Source organism: Dendrobates tinctorius, unplaced genomic scaffold, assembly GCF_039654945.1.
Source record: "Dendrobates tinctorius isolate UK_male_01 unplaced genomic scaffold, ASM3965494v1 ptg000070l, whole genome shotgun sequence".
Classification (NCBI taxonomy): Eukaryota; Metazoa; Chordata; class Amphibia; order Anura; family Dendrobatidae; genus Dendrobates; species Dendrobates tinctorius.
In genome coordinates this window covers 94,941,214-94,960,597 of record NW_027361738.1, presented here as the reverse complement: position 1 = coordinate 94,960,597, position 19,384 = coordinate 94,941,214, and the positions used below count along the sequence as shown (strand labels likewise).

Below are 19,384 nucleotides of genomic sequence, written 5' to 3'. Positions count from 1 at the left end.
GGACGTCGGCGCCCAATCAGCTCCGGCGTCACCGTCCCCACTTCCTGTCGAATTCAGCCGGAAGAGGAAGTCAGAGATCAGCTGCAGCCCAGACTTCCTCTTCATGTTCAATTTGCCCGAAGGCGGAGACAGTGACGCCGGCGTCGCAACATGCGAACTTCCTAAACTGAGCCGGCACGGGAGGTGAGTATAGGCTTTATTATTTATCGGCGCAAAACACTTTGATCAAGAAGGGTAGTGGGCAACACCTTTAAAATAATACAATCTCTCCTAAAAAAAAATAAAAAAAATAAAAAATGTCGGTAGGCCAAGAAACAAAAAATAAATATATGTAACAAAATTAAAAAATATATTATTTTTTTCCTCCAAAAACTGCCAGTGGTTCATCACAAAATCTACAGGTTTGCATCCTCCACACAAAAAAAGTCTGAAGCCTAAAGATATCGATTTGAGGCCAATTATCAGGCGTAAAAAAAAAAACAAAACATTTGTAATCTTATAATTGAGTGTAAAAAAAAAAAAAGGCATTTTTGACACGATCGAACTACAAACTTTGGAGTCTTGAAGAAAAGCGAGGTCTTAATTACTGCGTGCCGGAGATATCGTACTGAGACGGCGCGCGGGGGGGAACGTGTCGCTTCTTGCAGGAGACTCCGGCCTGCACAACACCTTCTAATAACAGAGCGCAGCAGTGTTGGGGCTTTTTAGAAACAGGTAATGGCCTCCGAAAATCATTGCTAATGATGCAGAGCCTGGAGAATGCCTCTGCTGGTTGTGTCAATACCTACCAGTATATACAGCCATCCCCAGTGCAACAATGGAGACAATACAGCCATCATTAGCGCCACACAGGTCAAAGGAAGGAACGCTGACGATCCCAAAACTTGTGCCAGCGGTGACAAATAACCCGCCGGGGCCGGAGCAGCTCTCACAATAAGTTAATCTCGTCTAGGTCGCGCGCTCTCGACGGTTTACTTAGCTGCAGGTCGCTGCTAGGATAGTGGCGCACTGTGACCGTGTTGACTCGCAGGATACAAGTGCAATAAAGCAACATCTCAATGACTCCCATTGTCTCATCCAAACAGTCTTTTTTTTTTTTTTTTTTTTTTTTTTTCGGCGTGAGCCGGTTTGCTGGTGCAGATGTTCCATCTTCACACACCTGGATTTAAAGGGGGCTTAGAAGAGGAAACGGGGGGGGGGGGGGGGGGATGGGGACATTGCATAACGACGGTGCTACATGGATTAAATTACGGAGGAAATTCTGAAATTTAGGGACTTGGCTGCATCGGCTCAGAAAGAAGTGTAGATGTCTTTTGGGATTACGTTGGGCTAATCAGTGAATTCTGATTAAAAAAGGGGATGGGTGGGCTGAAGAGGCTCATAAGTGGAGAAAGAAGCAGATTTCTCTGATATGATGTATTAAAAAAATTCTTATATTCACTTGTACTGATGATTTATGTAGAGCGTATTGCAACCACCAAGGCCAATTCAGGCATTTATGGAATTTCTATAGAATATGCCAGAAATTACTGATAAGTGCAAGTCTCCTCTCTGACCCTCATGGAATGTAAGTGGGAGAAATGTCCGTTCTTGTGAGGGGCCCTCTGTGAAGTCCATGAGAGTTGAAGAGAAGGCCAAGCAAGCTGCAAGTGTTTGTTTTTGTTAACAGTTGTTTATGGCAATATTAATAATTTGGAATATAAATTAAACTAACCGTATACAACAGATGTAGCTGAATCAGACATTTACTTTATTTTAACAGAATTTTTATTGAAATTTGATCAGGCCCAAAAAGGACCATTAACATCAAAACCCTGATTCATGGAGAGTCATCCATCAGGATTCAAGAGTGGAAAGCCCCCATGGGGTAAACATGGCCGATTAGACTGCTGTTCCCTCTCGGCTTTAAGACGCTGTGGAGACAAATACTAATTGTTGCAGGAAAAGCTTCAATTTGCTACAAATTTTTGAGCAGGTACATGATTTGCAAACTTAGTGAGGTTCCTCTGCTTTCCATCCAGAGTCCTGGGGAGTTTCCCATCTAGGTCACTATGTCGACATTCCCATGTAGCGATTCTGGAAGATGGCCTTCACCATTGTCTGTCATGACTGCCAAAGGCAATAATTCAAAACTATTTTGTGCCTGTCCCAGGCAGCCTTCCCAAGGGTCTCTGTAGTGTCTGTCCCAGGCAGCCTTCCCAAGAGTCTCTGTAGTGTCTCTCCAAAGCAGCTTTCCCCAAGGGTCTCTGTAGTGTCTGTCCAAGGCAGCCTTCCCAAGGGGTCTGTGTAATGTCTGTCCCAGGCAACCTTCCCAAGGGTCTCTGTAGTGTCTGTCCAAGGCAATTTTCCCAAGGGTCTCTGTAGCATCTGTCCAAGGCAGCCTTCCCAAGGGTCTCTGTAGTGTCTGTGCACGGCAGCCTTCCCAAGGGTCTCTGTAGTGTCTGTCCAAGGCAATTTTCCCAAGGGTCTCTGTAGCATCTGTCCCAGGCAGCCTTCCCAAGGGTCTCTGTAGTGTCTGTGCACGGCAGCCTTCCCAAGGGTCTCTGTAGTATCTGTCCCAGGCAGCCTTCCCAAGAGTCTCTGTAGCGTCTGTCCCAGGCAGCCTTCCCAAGGGTCTCTGTAGTGTCTGTGCACGGCAGCCTTCCCAAGGGTCTCTGTAGTATCTGTCCCAGGCAGCCTTCCCAAGAGTCTCTGTAGCGTCTGTCCCAGGCAGCCTTCCCAAGGGTCTCTGTAGTGTCTGTGCACGGCAGCCTTCCCAAGGGGTCTCTGTAGTATCTGTCCCAGGCAGCCTTCCCAAGAGTCTCTGTAGCGTCTGTCCCAGGCAGCCTTCCCAAGGGTCTCTGTAGTGTCTGTCCCAGGCAGCCTTCCCAAGGGGTCTCTGTAGTATCTGTCCCAGGCAGCCTTCCCAAGGGTCTCTGTAGCGTCTGTCCCAGGCAGCCTTCCCAAGGGTCTCTGTAGCGTCTGTCCCAGGCAGCCTTCCCAAGGGTCTCTGTAGCGTCTGTCCCAGGCAGCCTTCCCAAGGGTCTCTGTAGCGTCTGTCCAAGACAGCCTTCCCAAGGGTCTCTGTAGTGTCTGTCCCAGGCAGCCTTCCCAAGAGTCTCTGTAGTGTCTGTCCCAGGCAGCCTTCCCAAGGGTCTCTGTAGCGTCTGTCCCAGGCAGCCTTCCCAAGGGTCTCTGTAGCGTCTGTCCAAGACAGCCTTCCCAAGGGTCTCTGTAGTGTCTGTCCCAGGCAGCCTTCCCAAGAGTCTCTGTAGTGTCTGTCCCAGGCAGCCTTCCCCACTTCCTTATCCTCCTGTGACCATATTATTCTGTCTATACAATTCTCTTCTCAGATATCTGAAATATTAAGGGAATCTGTCAGCAGAACAGGGTACTGTAGTAGTGTCTGTCCCAGGCAGCCTTCCCAAGAGTCTCTGTAGTGTCTATCCAAGGCAGCCTTCCCCAGGGGTCTGTGTAATGTCTGTCTCAGGCAGCCTTCCTAAGGGTCTCTGTAGTGTCTGTCCAAGACAGCCTTCCCCAGGGGTCTGTGTAATGTCTGTCCCAGGCAGCCTTTCCAAGGGTCTCTGTAGTGTCTGTCCCAGGCAGCCTTCACAAGGGTCTCTGTAGTGTCTGTCCCAGGCAGCCTTCTCAAGGGTCTCTGTAGTGTCTGTCCCAGGCAGCCTTCACAAGGGTCTCGAGTGTCTGTCCCAGGCAGCCTTCCCCACTTCCTTATCCTCCTAGTGACCATATTATTCTGTCTATACAATTCTCTTCTCAGATATCTGAAAGATTAAGGGAATCTTTCAGCAGAACAGGGTACTGGAGTGCTCAGGAGAAATTGCACAACAAATTGTACAGTCCATTTTCTCCTGTTACTCTTGTGAAAATTAGAACTTTGGGGCAAAAACATTTTTCTGGTAAAAATGTATATTTTTTTTTCATGGTTCAACGATATAAAATTCTGTGACGCACCTGTGGGTTCAAGGTGCTCACCACAGCTCTAAATAAATTTATTGAGCGGCGTAAGTTTCGACTCTTTGGGCACATCAGGGGCTCTTCAAACGCGACATGGTGTCCACTAATGATTCCATCAAATTTTGCGTTCAAAAAGTCAAGTAGCGCTCCTTCCATTCCGAGCCCTACAGTGTGCCCAAACAGTAGTTTTTCCCCACATATGGGGTATCTGTGTACTCAAGAGAAATTGCACAATACATTTTACTATCCATTGTCTCCTGCTACCCTTGTGAAAATTTACAGCTAAAGTTACATTTTTGTGGGAAAAAGTAAAATTTTAATTTTTTTTTCTTCCCGTGAAGCACCTGAAGGGTTAGTAAACGTCCTGAATGTGGTTTTGAACACCTTGAGGGGTGCAGTTTTTAGAATGTTGTCAATTTTGGGTATTTTCTGTCATATAGGACTCTCAAAGTCATATGATGTGGTCCCTAAAAAATGGTTTTGTAAAAATTTTGTTGTAAAAATGAGAAATTGCTGGTCAACTTTTAACTCTTATAATGTCCTAACAACAAAAATTCCGTTAAAAAAAATTACGCTGATGTAAAGTTGACATGTGGGAAATGTTATTTATTAACTATTTTATTTGATTATAACTTTCTAGTTTAAGGGCAGAAAAATGTAAACGTTTGAAAATTGCAAAATTTTCACCAAAATTCCAATATTTTCACAAATGAACGGAAAAAAATATCGACCTAAATTTACCACTACCATAAAGTACAATGTGTTGTAAAAAAAAGGGTCTCGGAATCACTGGGATCAACTGACGCATTCCAATGTTATTACCTGATAAAGTGACACTGGTCAAAATTGTAATAATTGTCCTGGTCATGAAAGTGAGAACAAACTCGAGGTGAAGGGGTTTAAGTCAGTCTATCAGAAAACCTACGTGACTGTTCAAACCAAGCACAGACACTCTGTGCACCCTTGATGAAGCCAATAGATTCATTGCATTTTCCCACCTTGTGATATCAGTTTTATTTCCATCCTTCTATTCCTCTTCTAAACACAAAGCCGTCAATCAAGGAAGAGGAAGGCAAAGACAGATACAAAATAAGTAAGTGTCAATGAGCAAAGATTTGTTGGGCTATGTCAATGGTGCACTGACTGTCCTGCTTGATTTGAATCATAGAATGGTAGAGTTGGAAGGGACCTCCTGGGCCATCTGGTCCAACCCCCTGCTCAAAGCAAGATTCGCTAAATCATCCCAGTCAGATGTCTGTCCAGCCTCTGAAGACTTCTATTGAAGGAGAACTCGCCACCTCTCTTGGCCGCCTGTTCCACTCATTGATCACTCTAACTGTCCAAAAGTTTTTTCTAATATCTAATCTGTGTCTCCTCCCATTCAGTTTCATCCCATTGCTTCTAGTCTTTCCTTGTGCAAATGAGAATAAAGATGATCCTTCTACAATGTGACAGCCCTTTAGATATTTGTAGACAGCTATTAAGTCTCCTCTCAGTCTTCTCTTTTGCAAACTAAACATTCCCAAATCCTGCAACCTTTCCTCATAAGACATGGTTTGCAGACCAGTCACCATTCTGGTCGCTCTTTTCTGAACTTGCTCCAGTTTGTTGATGTCTTTTTTAAAATGTGGTGCCCAAGACTGGACACAATATTCCAGATGAGGTCTGACCAAAGAAGAGTAGAGGGAAATAATGACTTAATGTGATCTAGACTGTATGCTTCTGTTAATACATCTTAGAATTGCATTTGCCTTTTTTGCTGCTGCATCACACTGTTGACTCATATTCAGTCTGTGATCTATTAGTATACCCAAGTCTTTTTCACATGTGCTGTTGATTAGCCCTATTCCTCCCATTCTATATATGCTTTTTTCATTTTTATTGCCCAGATGTAGTACTTTGCATTTTTCCCAGTTAAAAACCATTCTGTTAGTTGCTGCCCACTGCTCCAGTTTATTTATATACTTTTGAATCCTCTCTCTCCTCTAGTATTAGCTATCCCTCCTAGCTTTGTGTCATCAGCAAATTTAATCAGTTTACCCTCAATTCCTTCATCTAAATCGTTGATAAAGATGTTGAACAGTCATTTGTGCTTGCAGATCGATTTTTCACTTCAAAGGCATACAATAGAGCCAGAAAGACATCTCAGGGAGGCAATGTGGCAGTCTGGTCCTGCCATCAGAGCTTTTATAGATGAATGACCCATCGGGACCTCCCCTCATCCATACGCCGCCATGTGGCTGATCAGTGGCCGGAACCAAAGGTTTCTTTCCACTGAATCCAGTTTCCGGGGTGCATAAACTCTCCATGCCACCCTGGCTCCACACCCCTAGGGTGGTACAATTTTGCCTTTTGCTATATACTGTGCCCCACTAATGCTAAAGTCACTCCCCTATTAAAAAAAAAAAAAAAAAAAAAAAAAACACCAAAAAAAGGGAAAAATAACAACAAAAGTAATGCAAATCCTTTTAAAAAATTAAATAAAATAAAGTTGATGAAAAACAATCTGCCAAAGTTCCATCGCTTTCTAGACGCCTATAATAAGGAATGTATCAGCCGCCGTGCAGATCAGGGCGCAATTCGCTCCGACGTCTTAATAGTCCTTAATTCCATGTAAGAAAATAAACACTGACGATGTATGTGATAAGTGAGCGCCTCCTGACACACGCTGCCCCTCAATAAAAGGGCGTTTTAGCGGAAAATCCACATAGCGATGCATTAATTGAGCGTACCATGCAATTATTCTTGTTTTTTGCACAAGAGATTCCTCACTCTTTTTGTTGGAAGGGAACATAGAAATTGTCGCACCGATGACGTCATTGATTATTTCTGTTGGCTGATGTTACATAAGCAGATCGGAAGTTCTCAGTGACTTTATGACGGGGGAAGCAAACTATTAGTACAATTATATACACGCGGTATTGGATTCATTTACAGTGAGCGATAACGTGACCACTTCATGGTGGATGCACTGACTGCGTATTAGCAAAATGGTTAATTACGATTTACTACTTATTTAAAAAAAAAAAAAAACCCTGAATTTTTGTCGCCATATTTTGAGGCACATACCGTCTTTACTTTTTACATCACTGGAGCCATGTACGGGTTTTTTTTTTTTTACACATTGACTGTTATTTTATTGATCCTATTCCGTGGGCTCATACAACATCTTTTTTTTCACATTTTGCTCAATTTTTTTTTTTGTTTTGGAATGGCTATTGCCAAAAAATAAGCAGCAATTCTGTCATTTTTGATATATCTCTATATATAAAAATGAATGTGTGTATCACCAACCAATCACGAAGCATCTTTCATTTCACCAGAGCTGTTCAAAAGAAGCTGAGCTGTGATTGGTTGCTATGAGCAAGTTTTCCCACTTGACAACACCTCAGCAGACACTGACATGGTGGGAGAAATCTAGCATCCCCGGGAACATAAGCTCCCAGCCATTGTCTGACCCCCTAAAAGGAGTGGTATTTCCTGATGAAGGGGGCATGTGACCCCTGAAACGCGTAGAATAAAACCACTGCAATCATACAGCACTCTCCTGGAATTTGTCTAAAGCGGCAGCGCGGAATATAGCTACGAACTCCCTTTGGATTTATCACCCCTAAAAGGAGCACAGAGCACATGACAGAAATGATTCCGCCCTCCAGTGCCCATATATACATCACACATCCTCCATCCTGTAGGCACATCTTCCCTCTTAAAGGGATCATTGGTAACGAAGTCAGAGCAAATCCATCCAGCGCTTTGGTTTTGACCCCAGGCCTCTCTTAAAGGGATCCCCGGTATGGAAGTCAGGGAAAATCCACTCTGCAATTTGGTACAGACCCCAGGCCTCTCTTAAAGGGACCTCTGGTATGGAAGTTAGGGTAAATCCCTCAGCGCTCTGATTCTCACCTCAGGCTTCTATTAAAGGGATCATTGGTATGGAAGTCAGGGAAAATCCACTCAGAGCTCTGGTCCTGACGCCAGGCCTCTCTAAAAAGGATCATTGGTATGGAAGTTAGGACCGTTCCACTCAGCACTCTGGTTCTGACTCCAGGCTGACGGGATGATGTGGGATATTAGGGGTAGTAGTCCGGTGGCTCTGGCTGACTGGATGATGTGGGTTATTAGGGGTAGTAGTCCGGTAGCTCTGGCTGATGGGATGATGTGGGATATTAGGGGTAGTAGTCCGGTGGCTCTGGCTGAAGGGATGATGTGGGTTATTAGGGGGAGTAGTCTGGTGGCTCTGGCTGAAGGGATGATGTGGGATATTAGGGGGAGTAGTCTGGTGGCTCTGGCTGAAGGGATGATGTGGGATATTAGGGGTAGTAGTCCGATGGCTCTGGCTGATGGGATGATGTGGGTTATTAGGGGTAGTAGTCCGGTGGCTCTGGCTGAAGGGATGATGTGGGTTATTAGGGGTAGTAGTCTGGTGGCTCTGGCTGAAGGGATGATGTGGGATATTAGGGGGAGTAGTCTGGTGGCTCTGGCTGAAGGGATGATGTGGGATATTAGGGGTAGTAGTCCGATGGCTCTGGCTGATGGGATGATGTGGGATATTAGGGGTTGTAGTCCGGTGGCTGTGGCTGACGGGATGATGTGGGGTATTAGGTGTAGTAGTCCGGTGGCTCTGGCTGACGGGATGATGTGGGGTATTAGGTGTAGTAGTCCGGTGGCTCTGGCTGACGGGATGATGTGGGATATTAGGTGTAGTAGTTCTGTGGCTGATGGGACGATGTGGGATATTAGGGGTAGTAGTCCGGTGGCTCTGTCTGACGGGACGATATGGGGTATTAGGTGTAGTAGTCCGGTGGCTGTGGCTGACGGGATGATGTTGGATATTAGTGGGAGTAGTCCGGTGGCTCTGGCTGACGGGATGATGTGGGATATTAGGTGTAGTAGTCCGGTGGCTGTGGCTGATGGGACGATGTGGAATATTAGGGGTAGTAGTCCGGTGGCTCTGGCTGACGGGATGATGTGGGATATTAGTGGTAGTAGTCTGGTGGCTCTGGCTGACGGGATGATGTGGGATATTAGGGGTAGTAGTCCGGTGGCTCTGGCTGACGGGATGATGTGGGATATTAGTGGTAGTAGTCCGGTGGCTCTGGCTGACGGGATGATGTGGGATATTAGGGGTAGTAGTCCGGTGGCTCTGGCTGACGGGATGATGTGGGATATTAGTGGTAGTAGTCCGGTGGCTCTGGCTGACGGGATGATGTGGGATATTAGGGGTAGTAGTCCGGTGGCTGTGGCTGACGGGATGATGTGGGGTATTAGGTGTAGTAGTCCGGTGGCTGTGGCTGACGGGATGATGTGGGGTATTAGGTGTAGTAGTCCGGTGGCTGTGGCTAACGGGATGATGTGGGATATTAGGGGTAGTAGTCCGGTGGCTGTGGCTGACGGGATGATGTGGGATATTAGGGGTAGTAGTCCGGTGGCTCAGGCTGACGGGATGATGTGGGATATTAGTGGTAGTAGTCCGGTGGCTGTGGCTGACGGGATTATATGGGGTATTAGGGGTAGTAGTCCGGTGGCTGTGGCTGACGGGATGATGTGGGATATTAGGGGTAGTAGTCCGGTGGCTGTGGCTGACGGGATGATGTGGGATATTAGGGGTAGTAGTCCGGTGGCTGTGGCTGACGGGATGATGTGGGATATTAGGTGTAGTAGTCCGGTGGCTGTGGCTGACGGGATGATGTGGGATATTAGGGGTAGTAGTCCGGTGGCTGTGGCTGACGGGATGATGTGGGATATTAGGGGTAGTAGTCCGGTGGCTCTGGCTGACGGGATGATGTAGGGTATTAGGGGTAGTAGTCCGGTGGCTGTGGCTGACGGGATTATATGGGGTATTAGGGGTAGTAGTCCGGTGGCTGTGGCTGACGGGATTATATGGGATATTAGTGGTAGTAGTCCGGTGGCTGTGGCTGACGGGATGATGTGGGATATTAGGGGTAGTAGTCCGGTGGCTGTGGCTGACGGGATGATGTGGGATATTAGGGGTAGTAGTCCGGTGGCTGTGGCTGACGGGATGATGTGGGATATTAGGTGTAGTAGTCCGGTGGCTGTGGCTGACGGGATGATGTGGGATATTAGGGGTAGTAGTCCGGTGGCTGTGGCTGACGGGATGATGTGGGATATTAGGGGTAGTAGTCCGGTGGCTCTGGCTGACGGGATGATGTGGGGTATTAGGGGTAGTAGTCCGGTGGCTGTGGCTGACGGGATGATGTGGGGTATTAGGTGTAGTAGTCCGGTAGCTCTGGCTGACGGGATGATGTGGGGTATTAGGGGTAGTAGTCCGGTGGCTGTGGCTGACGGGATGATGTGGGGTATTAGGGGTAGTAGTCCGGTGGCTCTGGCTGACGGGATGATGTGGGATATTAGGGGTAGTAGTCCGGTGGCTCTGGCTGACGGGATGATGTGGGATATTAGGGGTAGTAGTCCGGTGGCTCTGGCTGACGGGATGATGTGGGATATTAGGGGTAGTAGTTTGGTGGCTGTGGCTGACGGGATGATGTGGGGTATTAGGGGTAGTAGTCCGGTGGCTCTGGCTGACGGGATGATGTGGGATATTAGGGGTAGTAGTCCGGTGGCTCTGGCTGACGGGATGATGTGGGATATTAGGGGTAGTAGTTCGGTGGCTCTGGCTGACGGGATGATGTGGGATATTAGGGGGAGTAGTCCGGTAGCTCTGGCTGATGGGATGATGTGGGGTGTTAGGGGTAGTAGTCCGGCGGCTGTGACAGGACGATGTGGGATATTAGGGGTAGTAGTTCGGTGGCTCTGGCTGACGGGATGATGTGGGATATTATAGTGAATGTGGCTATGCGGAGTGGGCAGGGCTCTACACTCAGCTTTATATATATATATATATATATATATATATATATATACAGTGGGGAAAAAAAGTATTTAGTCAGTCAGCAATAGTGCAAGTTCCACCACTTAAAAAGATGAGAGGCGTCTGTAATTTACATCATAGGTAGACCTCAACTATGGGAGACAAACTGAGAAAAAAAAAATCCAGAAAATCACATTGTCTGTTTTTTTTTTCATTTTATTTGCATATTATGGTGGAAAATAAGTATTTGGTCAGAAACAAAATTTCATCTCAATACTTTGTGATATATCCTTTGTTGGCAATGACAGAGGTCAAACGTTTTCTGTAAGTCTTCACAAGGTTGCCACACACTGTTGTTGGTATGTTGGCCCATTCCTCCATGCAGATCTCCTCTAGAGCAGTGATGTTTTTGGCTTTTCGCTTGGCAACACGGACATTCAACTCCCTCCAAAGGTTTTCTATAGGGTTGAGATCTGGAGACTGGCTAGGCCACTCCAGGACCTTGAAATGCTTCTTACGAAGCCACTCCTTCGTTGCCCTGGCGGTGTGCTTTGGATCATTGTCATGTTGAAAGACCCAGCCACGTTTCATCTTCAATGCCCTTGCTGATGGAAGGAGGTTTGCACTCAAAATCTCACGATACATGGCCCCATTCATTCTTTCATGTACCCGGATCAGTCGTCCTGGCCCCTTTGCAGAGAAACAGCCCCAAAGCATGATGTTTCCACCACCATGCTTTACAGTAGGTATGGTGTTTGATGGATGCAACTCAGTATTCTTTTTCCTCCAAACACGACAAGTTGTGTTTCTACCAAACAGTTCCAGTTTGGTTTCATCAGACCATAGGACATTCTCCCAAAACTCCTCTGGATCATCCAAATGCTCTCTAGCAAACTTCAGACGGGCCCGGACATGTACAGGCTTAAGCAGTGGGACACGTCTGGCACTGCAGGATCTGAGTCCATGGTGGCGTAGTGTGTTACTTATGGTAGGCCTTGTTACATTGGTCCCAGCTCTCTGCAGTTCATTCACTAGGTCCCCCCACGTGGTTCTGGGATTTTTGCTCACCGTTCTTGTGATCATTCTGACCCCACGGGGTGGGATTTTGCGTGGAGCACCAGATCGAGGGAGATTATCAGTGGTCTTGTATGTCTTCCATTTTCTAATTATTGCTCCCACAGTTGATTTCTTCACTCCAAGCTGGTTGGCTATTGCAGATTCAGTCTTCCCAGCCTGGTGCAGGGCTACAATTTTGTTTCTGGTGTCCTTTGACAGCTCTTTGGTCTTCACCATAGTGGAGTTTGGAATCAGACTGTTTGAGGGTGTGCACAGGTGTCTTTTTATACTGATAACAAGTTTAAACAGGTGCCATTACTACAGGTAATGAGTGGAGGAAAGAGGAGACTCTTAAAGAAGAAGTTACAGGTCTGTGAGAGCCAGAAATCTTGATTGCTTGTTTCTGACCAAATACTTATTTTCCACCATAATATGCAAATAAAATGAAAAAAAAACCAGACAATGTGATTTTCTGGATTTTTTTTTCTCAGTTTGTCTCCCATAGTTGAGGTCTACCTATGATGTAAATTACAGACGCCTCTCATCTTTTTAAGTGGTGGAACTTGCACTATTGCTGACTGACTAAATACTTTTTTTCCCCACTATATATATATATATATATATATATATATATATATATATATATACACTCACTGGCCACTTTATTAGGTACACCATGCTAGTAACGGGTTGGACCCCCTTTTGCCTTCAGAACTGCCTCAATTCTTCGTGGCAGAGATTCAACAAGGTGCTGGAAGCATTCCTCAGAGATTTTGGACCATATTGACATGATGGCATCACACAGTTGGCGCAGATTTGTCGGCTGCACATCCCTGATGCGAATCTCCCGTTCCACCACATCCCAAAGATGCTCTATTGGATTGAGATCTGGTGACTGAGGAGGCCATTTGAGTACAGTAAACTCATTGTCATGTTCAAGAAACCAATCTGAGATGATTCGAGCTTTATGACATGGCGCATTATCCTGCTGAAAGTAGCCATCAGATGTTGGGTACATTGTGGTCATAAAGGGATGGACATGGTCAGCAACAATACTCAGGTAGGCTGTGGCGTTGCAACGATGCTCAATTGGTACCAAGGGGCCCAAAGAGTGCCCAGAAAAAATTCCCCACACCATGACACCACCACCACCAGCCTGAACCGTTGATACAAGGCAGGATGGATCCATGCTTTCATGTTGTTTACGCCAAATTCTGACCCTACCATCCGAATGTCGCAGCAGAAATCGAGACTCATCAGACCAGGCAACGTTTTTCCAATCTTCTACTGTCCAATTTCGATGAGCTTGTGCAAATTGTAGCCTCAGTTTCCTGTTCTTAGCTGAGAGGAGTGGTACCCAGTGTGGTCTTCTGCTGCTGTAGCCCATCTGCCTCAAAGTTCGACGCACTGTGCGTTCAGAGATGCTCTTCTGCCTACCTTGGTTGTAACGGGTGGCAATTTGAGTCACTGTTGCCTTTCTATCAGCTCGAACCAGTCTGCCGATTCTCCTCTGACCTCTGGCATCAACAAGGCATTTCCGGCCACAGAACTGCCGCTCACTGGATTTTTTTTCTTTTTCGGACCATTCTCTGTAAACCCTAGAGATGGTTGTGCGTGAAAATCCCAGTAGATCAGCAGTTTCTGAAATTCTCAGACCAGCCCTTCTGGCACCAACAATCATGCCACGTTCAAAGGCACTCAAATCACCTTTCTTCCCCATACTGATGCTCGGTTTGAACTGCAGGAGATTGTCTTGACCATGTCTACATGCCTAAATGCACTGAGTTGCCGCCATGTGATTGGCTGATTAGAAATTAAGTCTTAACACACAGTTGGACAGGTGTACCTAATAAAGTGGCCAGTGAGTGTATATATATATATATATTCATTATAATTTGCTATAACTAACCATAGTTACTGTGCCCGGGCAGCGCCGGGCTCTTCAGCTAGTATAATATATATATACACACACACACAATTTATTTTCACCAAAATAGAATAGTTCAGACTTTCACTGATGTGACGATGCCCGCTCTGTGTATTTTTAAATTAGGTCTTTATTTAGCATATTTGAAGGTTTTTCTTTTTTTTTGTATATGCATAATTTTTTTATATTCGGTTTTTAATTTTTTTTTTAGTACAGTTTGGAGACTTGAACCTGTTATCATTTTTATCCCTGTTACGCTGTGATACTTTTGTGACTATTGTATTGTCTTATGATTGACTAATGAAGGACGCTGGTGCCTGAACAAACCATCAGCGCCCCACGATTGCACTGTGGGGATGAGTTGAAGTCGATGGGTGACAGAGGCGCCACTTAACTGCTTAGATGCTGCAGCTGCTATTAACTATCTTCTTGGGGATTTATTGGCTGCACCTTAAAGCTCTCTCTTGCCGGTAACAGCTGCACAGCACAGTTGGCATCTGCTGTGCAGAGAGTGAGCTCTGCTCCCGAGCATCCGCCATAGAGCTGCACACACATTTACCAAGGTTTCAATGCCAAATAAAAGGACATAAAACATTCCCCCTCACCCCCCGGAACACACCCTTCTCCCCCCCAAACTTGGCCAAACAATTGGATTATCCAGGCCAAAATCAGAACTTAAAGGAGTCCTTCTCTTTGGAAAATAAATAAAAATATATATATATATATATATATATATATATATATATATATATATATATATATATATTTTTTTTTTTTAGGCGGGTCACATTCTGTTATCTTCAGCGATCTGTTGTGGAACTTGGCAATAAGTGTTCACTTTCTCGGCTGCACCCCCACAGGGGAAGTGAAGCATTACACCATTCCCATTGAAATCAATCTGCTGGGTCCTCCAGAGAGAGAGAAAGCGAGGGATAGTCAGAGAGATACCGAGACTCTTTTTATAATTGACTATTCTGAGTTGAGGACCTTACCCCTCTTTTAACCTACAAATCACAACTTCGGAAACATTGATTGTCATAAATGAAATCAAAACCAAGTCTGCTTCAGAAACGGCGCCACTCTTGTCAGTAGGCTGTGAGCGGTATTGCAGCTCAGTCCCATTCTTTGTAATGGAGAGGAGCTGCAGTTAGGAGATATTACGGCATTTCCAGCTTTCTACTGGATGATCATATGTATAAATGTCACCACTGTTCTTCCTTCCTCCGCAGGCCGCCGGGGTGGTGCGACCATTGGTGTCCACGGTCATCGCTCCTTCCGCAGACGGATGCTTGGACCACTCCCTGGACCGGGCGAAGCACAGAGCCAGTGAAATGCCGCAAGCCTTTCTGTTCGATGTCATCTATAAAGCGTACCTTCGGGTGAGAGCTCATGTTCTGACCTCGGCCAGCGCTTTTCCCTATACTCTGCTCACAGCCAGAGCTGCATTCATAATTCTACCGGCTTCCTGTTAGTAGAGTGCAGTGCACTGTAGGTGCTGAGAATAAGTTGGTGGGTCACATGCGGGTCTGCAGAGTACCAATATACTACTCGCTTACTGTAAGGGCTGCAAACTACCTGATGGCAGCTTTAGTTGTGATTGGAGGAAACCATATGATGTAACTCAGTATTATATGTTTTTTATAATTGAGCAATGTGATATATGGGGCTGTATGGATCATCCATCAGGGCGAGTGCCGTGAGCTGTGATCACTGCTGTTACCCCTTTATATGCTGCAGTCAATCACCGACCGCGGCACTTAAGCAGTGCGATTGCGCCCTGGCGGCCATTAAATCTGTTCGGTGTTATCAAAAGGTGCCAGTGGTTGCCTGCTAAACACAGCCCATAGCCTGGTCTCGCAGCAGACTGTGACTTGCACTATATACTGCGTCAGTGCTGTACATAGAACAAGCGAAGAAATGATCACAGGTTCAAAAATAATGTGAAGATGTGTAAAAAAAAAAAAAAAAAAGTGTGTATATTAAATATGCTCCTCTTTCCCAGTTCAAAAATAGAGTTTTGCAAAATATATATAAGAAAAATATACGTTTCATATATTGTCCAGTAAAATAAAACAAAAAACAATCACTCGTACGGCGGCGATGTCGCCTGGAGAATAAAAAGCTATGGCTCTTGGAAGAAGGGGAGAAGTTCCCCTTAAAATACTAAAATTGGCCCCAGCAGTAAGGGGTTAATACAGATGTTGGGTTTTATGGTCGCCTTTAAACTCCAGGAATGTAACTTTACATTTTATGTGTCCGTCGTTTTGCAATTGTGAATTTGAGTCTTGGAGACAGAACTTTTACATGATGCTATTAAATGGGTGCAAAGTAACCCCCTGGAGTGGGGACAGGGTCAGAGGTCATTAGCGCTCTCTTCCCCGATCTGACCCACTGCATGGCCTTTTTTACAGGAATCTGTATCCATGTTCACATACAGACATTTTCACATAGATAACAGAAAGGTGTAGATGTTAATTTGTGATTTGACCCCATAGAACCAGTACTGCACCCTCCGTGTCTAGTCCAAGGCAGATCCCTGGTGGTCCGGAGATAAACTATTCTTCCTCACAGCTATCTTGATCCAGTCCATGACTAATGCCAGTGATCTTACTGAAGCTGGCCGTACACTATACCTTACCAAAATTTTGAGGCTATGTGCACACGCTGCGGTTCCGCTGCAGTTTTGGCCGCTGCAGAACTGCAGCAGTTCCGCAGACAGTGGACAGTACCATGTAAGTCTATGTGATTTACATTCTAAGAGGAAACAAAAAGCAAAAAACACAAATGTCCTGAAAAAAGTAAAAAATATACTGCAAATAATGCATAAAGGTAATAATAATAATAAGGGTATTTAGTAAACATAATTTTGATCAAAATAATGTACAAGCATTATTTGCAGTATATTTTTTACTTTTTTCAGGACATTTGTGTTTTTTGCTTTTTGTTTTCTCTGGTTAATGGTCATGTGTTAATATGCACTTACATTGTGCATACACATTAACTTACTTTTCTCAGTTCAGATTTGTTTTTTAGTGATTTACATTCTGCTGTGCACACGCTGCGGAATTTTAACTGCGGAAAAGCTGCGGTTTTGAATCCGCCAAAAGAATTGACATGTCATTCTTTTCTGCGGATTCTGCTGCGGTTTACCATCTTCTCCATTGTCATTTTACCTGCGGTTCCGCAGATACAAATCCGCAGAGCAATCCGCAGCGTGTGCACATAGCCTGAAGGGATTATCCAGTCCTAAAATAGTGATCACCTATACTTTAGGACAGGTCATCAGTCTCAGATCGGTGGTGGTCTGACACTAGGCTCCTCCACGGATCCGCTATTACCAGGTTCCACGATGCCCGCATGTACAGGGGGCATAGAGCCAGAACACCGCAGCTCAGCACGCCATGTAGTGGCCATTCTCAGGTACTGCTGCTCCCTTTATACATACACCGTGGACATCCAGCAGCCATCTGTGGGTGTGACATGTGATAGACCTTCACTAATCTGGTACTCATGAAGGTAGCCCTTTTATCTACCCATGACGGGAAATTTAAGTTGTACCCCAAAGGCAACATAAAAGACACCCCTCCGGCCCCCCCAAACGTACCCCTCCCACCCCCCATAAAAATAAAATAAATTAAGATGCTAATTTTTGTGCAGGGTTTTCAAAGCTCCAATACTTTAATGGTTCATTTAGGGCCACCAAAAATTCGTTCAATTTTTAGACCAATTTTTGTTTTTGCTGACCTTTGGCACCCTTTCACAACATTAATGGACAGATGATGTCCCCCATAGAAGGTATCAGTCAAAAAGTTCAGATTTTTTTTATTTTTTTTGGCCCCTGTTTTGATTCAGTGGTTGAATGTCGAAGCCAAGTTCAAACCTAATGATCAAAGCGGTGATCCATCAATGCTTCTATGAACCTGCATGTTATATATTAGCCTTTGAAAGGGTTTTTATAAGGGCCCTCAAAATCGTAAAAGGGGTTTCTCACTTTAGGTTATCCATTTTTGGTAAGGGACCTTGTAAAAATGTCATGATCGTCTTGCTGTCAAGATAGACGATCGCTGAGATCGGTTGTAATCTGCTAGAGACTCTAGCAGCAAGTGACAAATTATTCTGCAGCACCACCGCTGGTTAAATTAAGTATGACAAGTAGCTTCTCTAAAACCAATGGGTTGTTTATGTAAAGGCATGGAAGTGTCGGGTCCTCCAGTGACAGACGCTCTTTTTTTAGTTGTTCTCTGATCTAGCTTATTGTTTAAGACCTCGAATGAGGGACCCGCCTCAATTAATTGATTATGGGTTGAGTAACCTGCTGATCGTTGGTGGTCCATCCTGAGAACAGTGCTTTCTGGAGGGGCAGTCGAACATGTGCACCTGTTCTGCATCCATTGTTCATGGGGCAGTCAGAGATAACAGAGTTCAGCCAGAATCAGAGGGGATCCCAGTGATGGGACCACCAGCAATCATCAAGTTCGGGCAAGAATTAGTGTTTTTCTTTTCCGTAGCAGAAATCTCCAGTGTTATTTAAGGACAGGCGCGATCTCCCGTATAATCATCTCCATGAATGATACATCTGGTTCTGGTACAGGGAAACGGTCAGTGGCATCAGGCCACTGTACAAACGGGGGGACGGAACAAAAATATCTAATTCAATTGTCTATTAACAATGCCCTGCTTCCGACTTCAAAGGGGGAGAAATATGGGTCATTATTGTGATAAGGAGCAGTAAAGGGAAATCTCACATCCGCACCGTCAACAAGAAAGAAAGTCACTTTACTTTTTGATCTTCCCGAATCCTGACGTTTTCTGACATCTCCCGGTATAATTGAAAACTTTAATTTGTAGGCGAAAATCTGGACATAAATAGTTTTGTTGCGTTGGTGAGAACTTCAGAATGTGTTTTTTTTTTTTTTTTTGTTTTTTTTTTGTTGTTGTTTTTTTTTAAATCCTACCTTCTGAGGAATCAGAATGTAAATCCATTGCATACTGATATTGTAGGTTGTAGTGGTTTTTGGCCCAGACGGTGCCCTCCATCGTAACAGGTGATAACCCAGTGAGAGTGTGTTTCTCACCTGTCTGAACACCACCACTTCTTTTCTCCCCCGTTTGATCTTCCTGTTTCCGATGACATTGCCACGACAGGTTTAAAACAGAAGATTCGACTGAGAACTATTAAAGGGTTAACCTATCCACTTCGCATATGATAAATGTATAATCTGTGAGGATCCGAATGCTGAGACCAACACCAATCTGACAAATGGGGCACAAATGTTAGTGAGCATGTGCGACCATCACTCCTATAGACAGTGGGTTGAGAAGTGGTCGCACATGCTCAGGACCGCCATTCTCATGATTGGTGGCTATCAACTTTTATGTATGCATAGTATATATGTTGTAGCTCCGCTAGTTTCTGTTTTATCCCTACCTGGATATTACCCTTATCTTTGGTGCAGACTTTGTCCCAATCTTTTTTTTTTTTTTTTTTTAAGTTTTGCCCCATCTTCATGGTCCAGCTTGCCCTTTAGGACCACACCTTGGCTTTCTTCTTGACTTTATCTCTCCTTTTTTCTCCTGGAGCTCTTCGCAGGCTACTGGTCTGTGTGGACCTCGAATCC

At 45.0% G+C, this 19,384-nt stretch overlaps 1 protein-coding gene across 4 annotated transcripts in view; it reads left to right on the top strand.

The window, feature by feature from the left end:
• CRPPA (CDP-L-ribitol pyrophosphorylase A) overlaps window positions 1–19,384 on the top strand; it is a 203,761-nt gene that overhangs the window by 33,297 nt on the left and 151,080 nt on the right. For all 4 annotated transcript variants that reach the window (XM_073582139.1, XM_073582137.1, XM_073582140.1 and 1 more), the window contains exon 3: window positions 14,996–15,145. In XM_073582139.1, coding sequence (XP_073438240.1) covers window positions 14,996–15,145 — 150 coding nt within the window. The remainder of the gene's footprint in view (window positions 1–14,995; window positions 15,146–19,384) is intronic.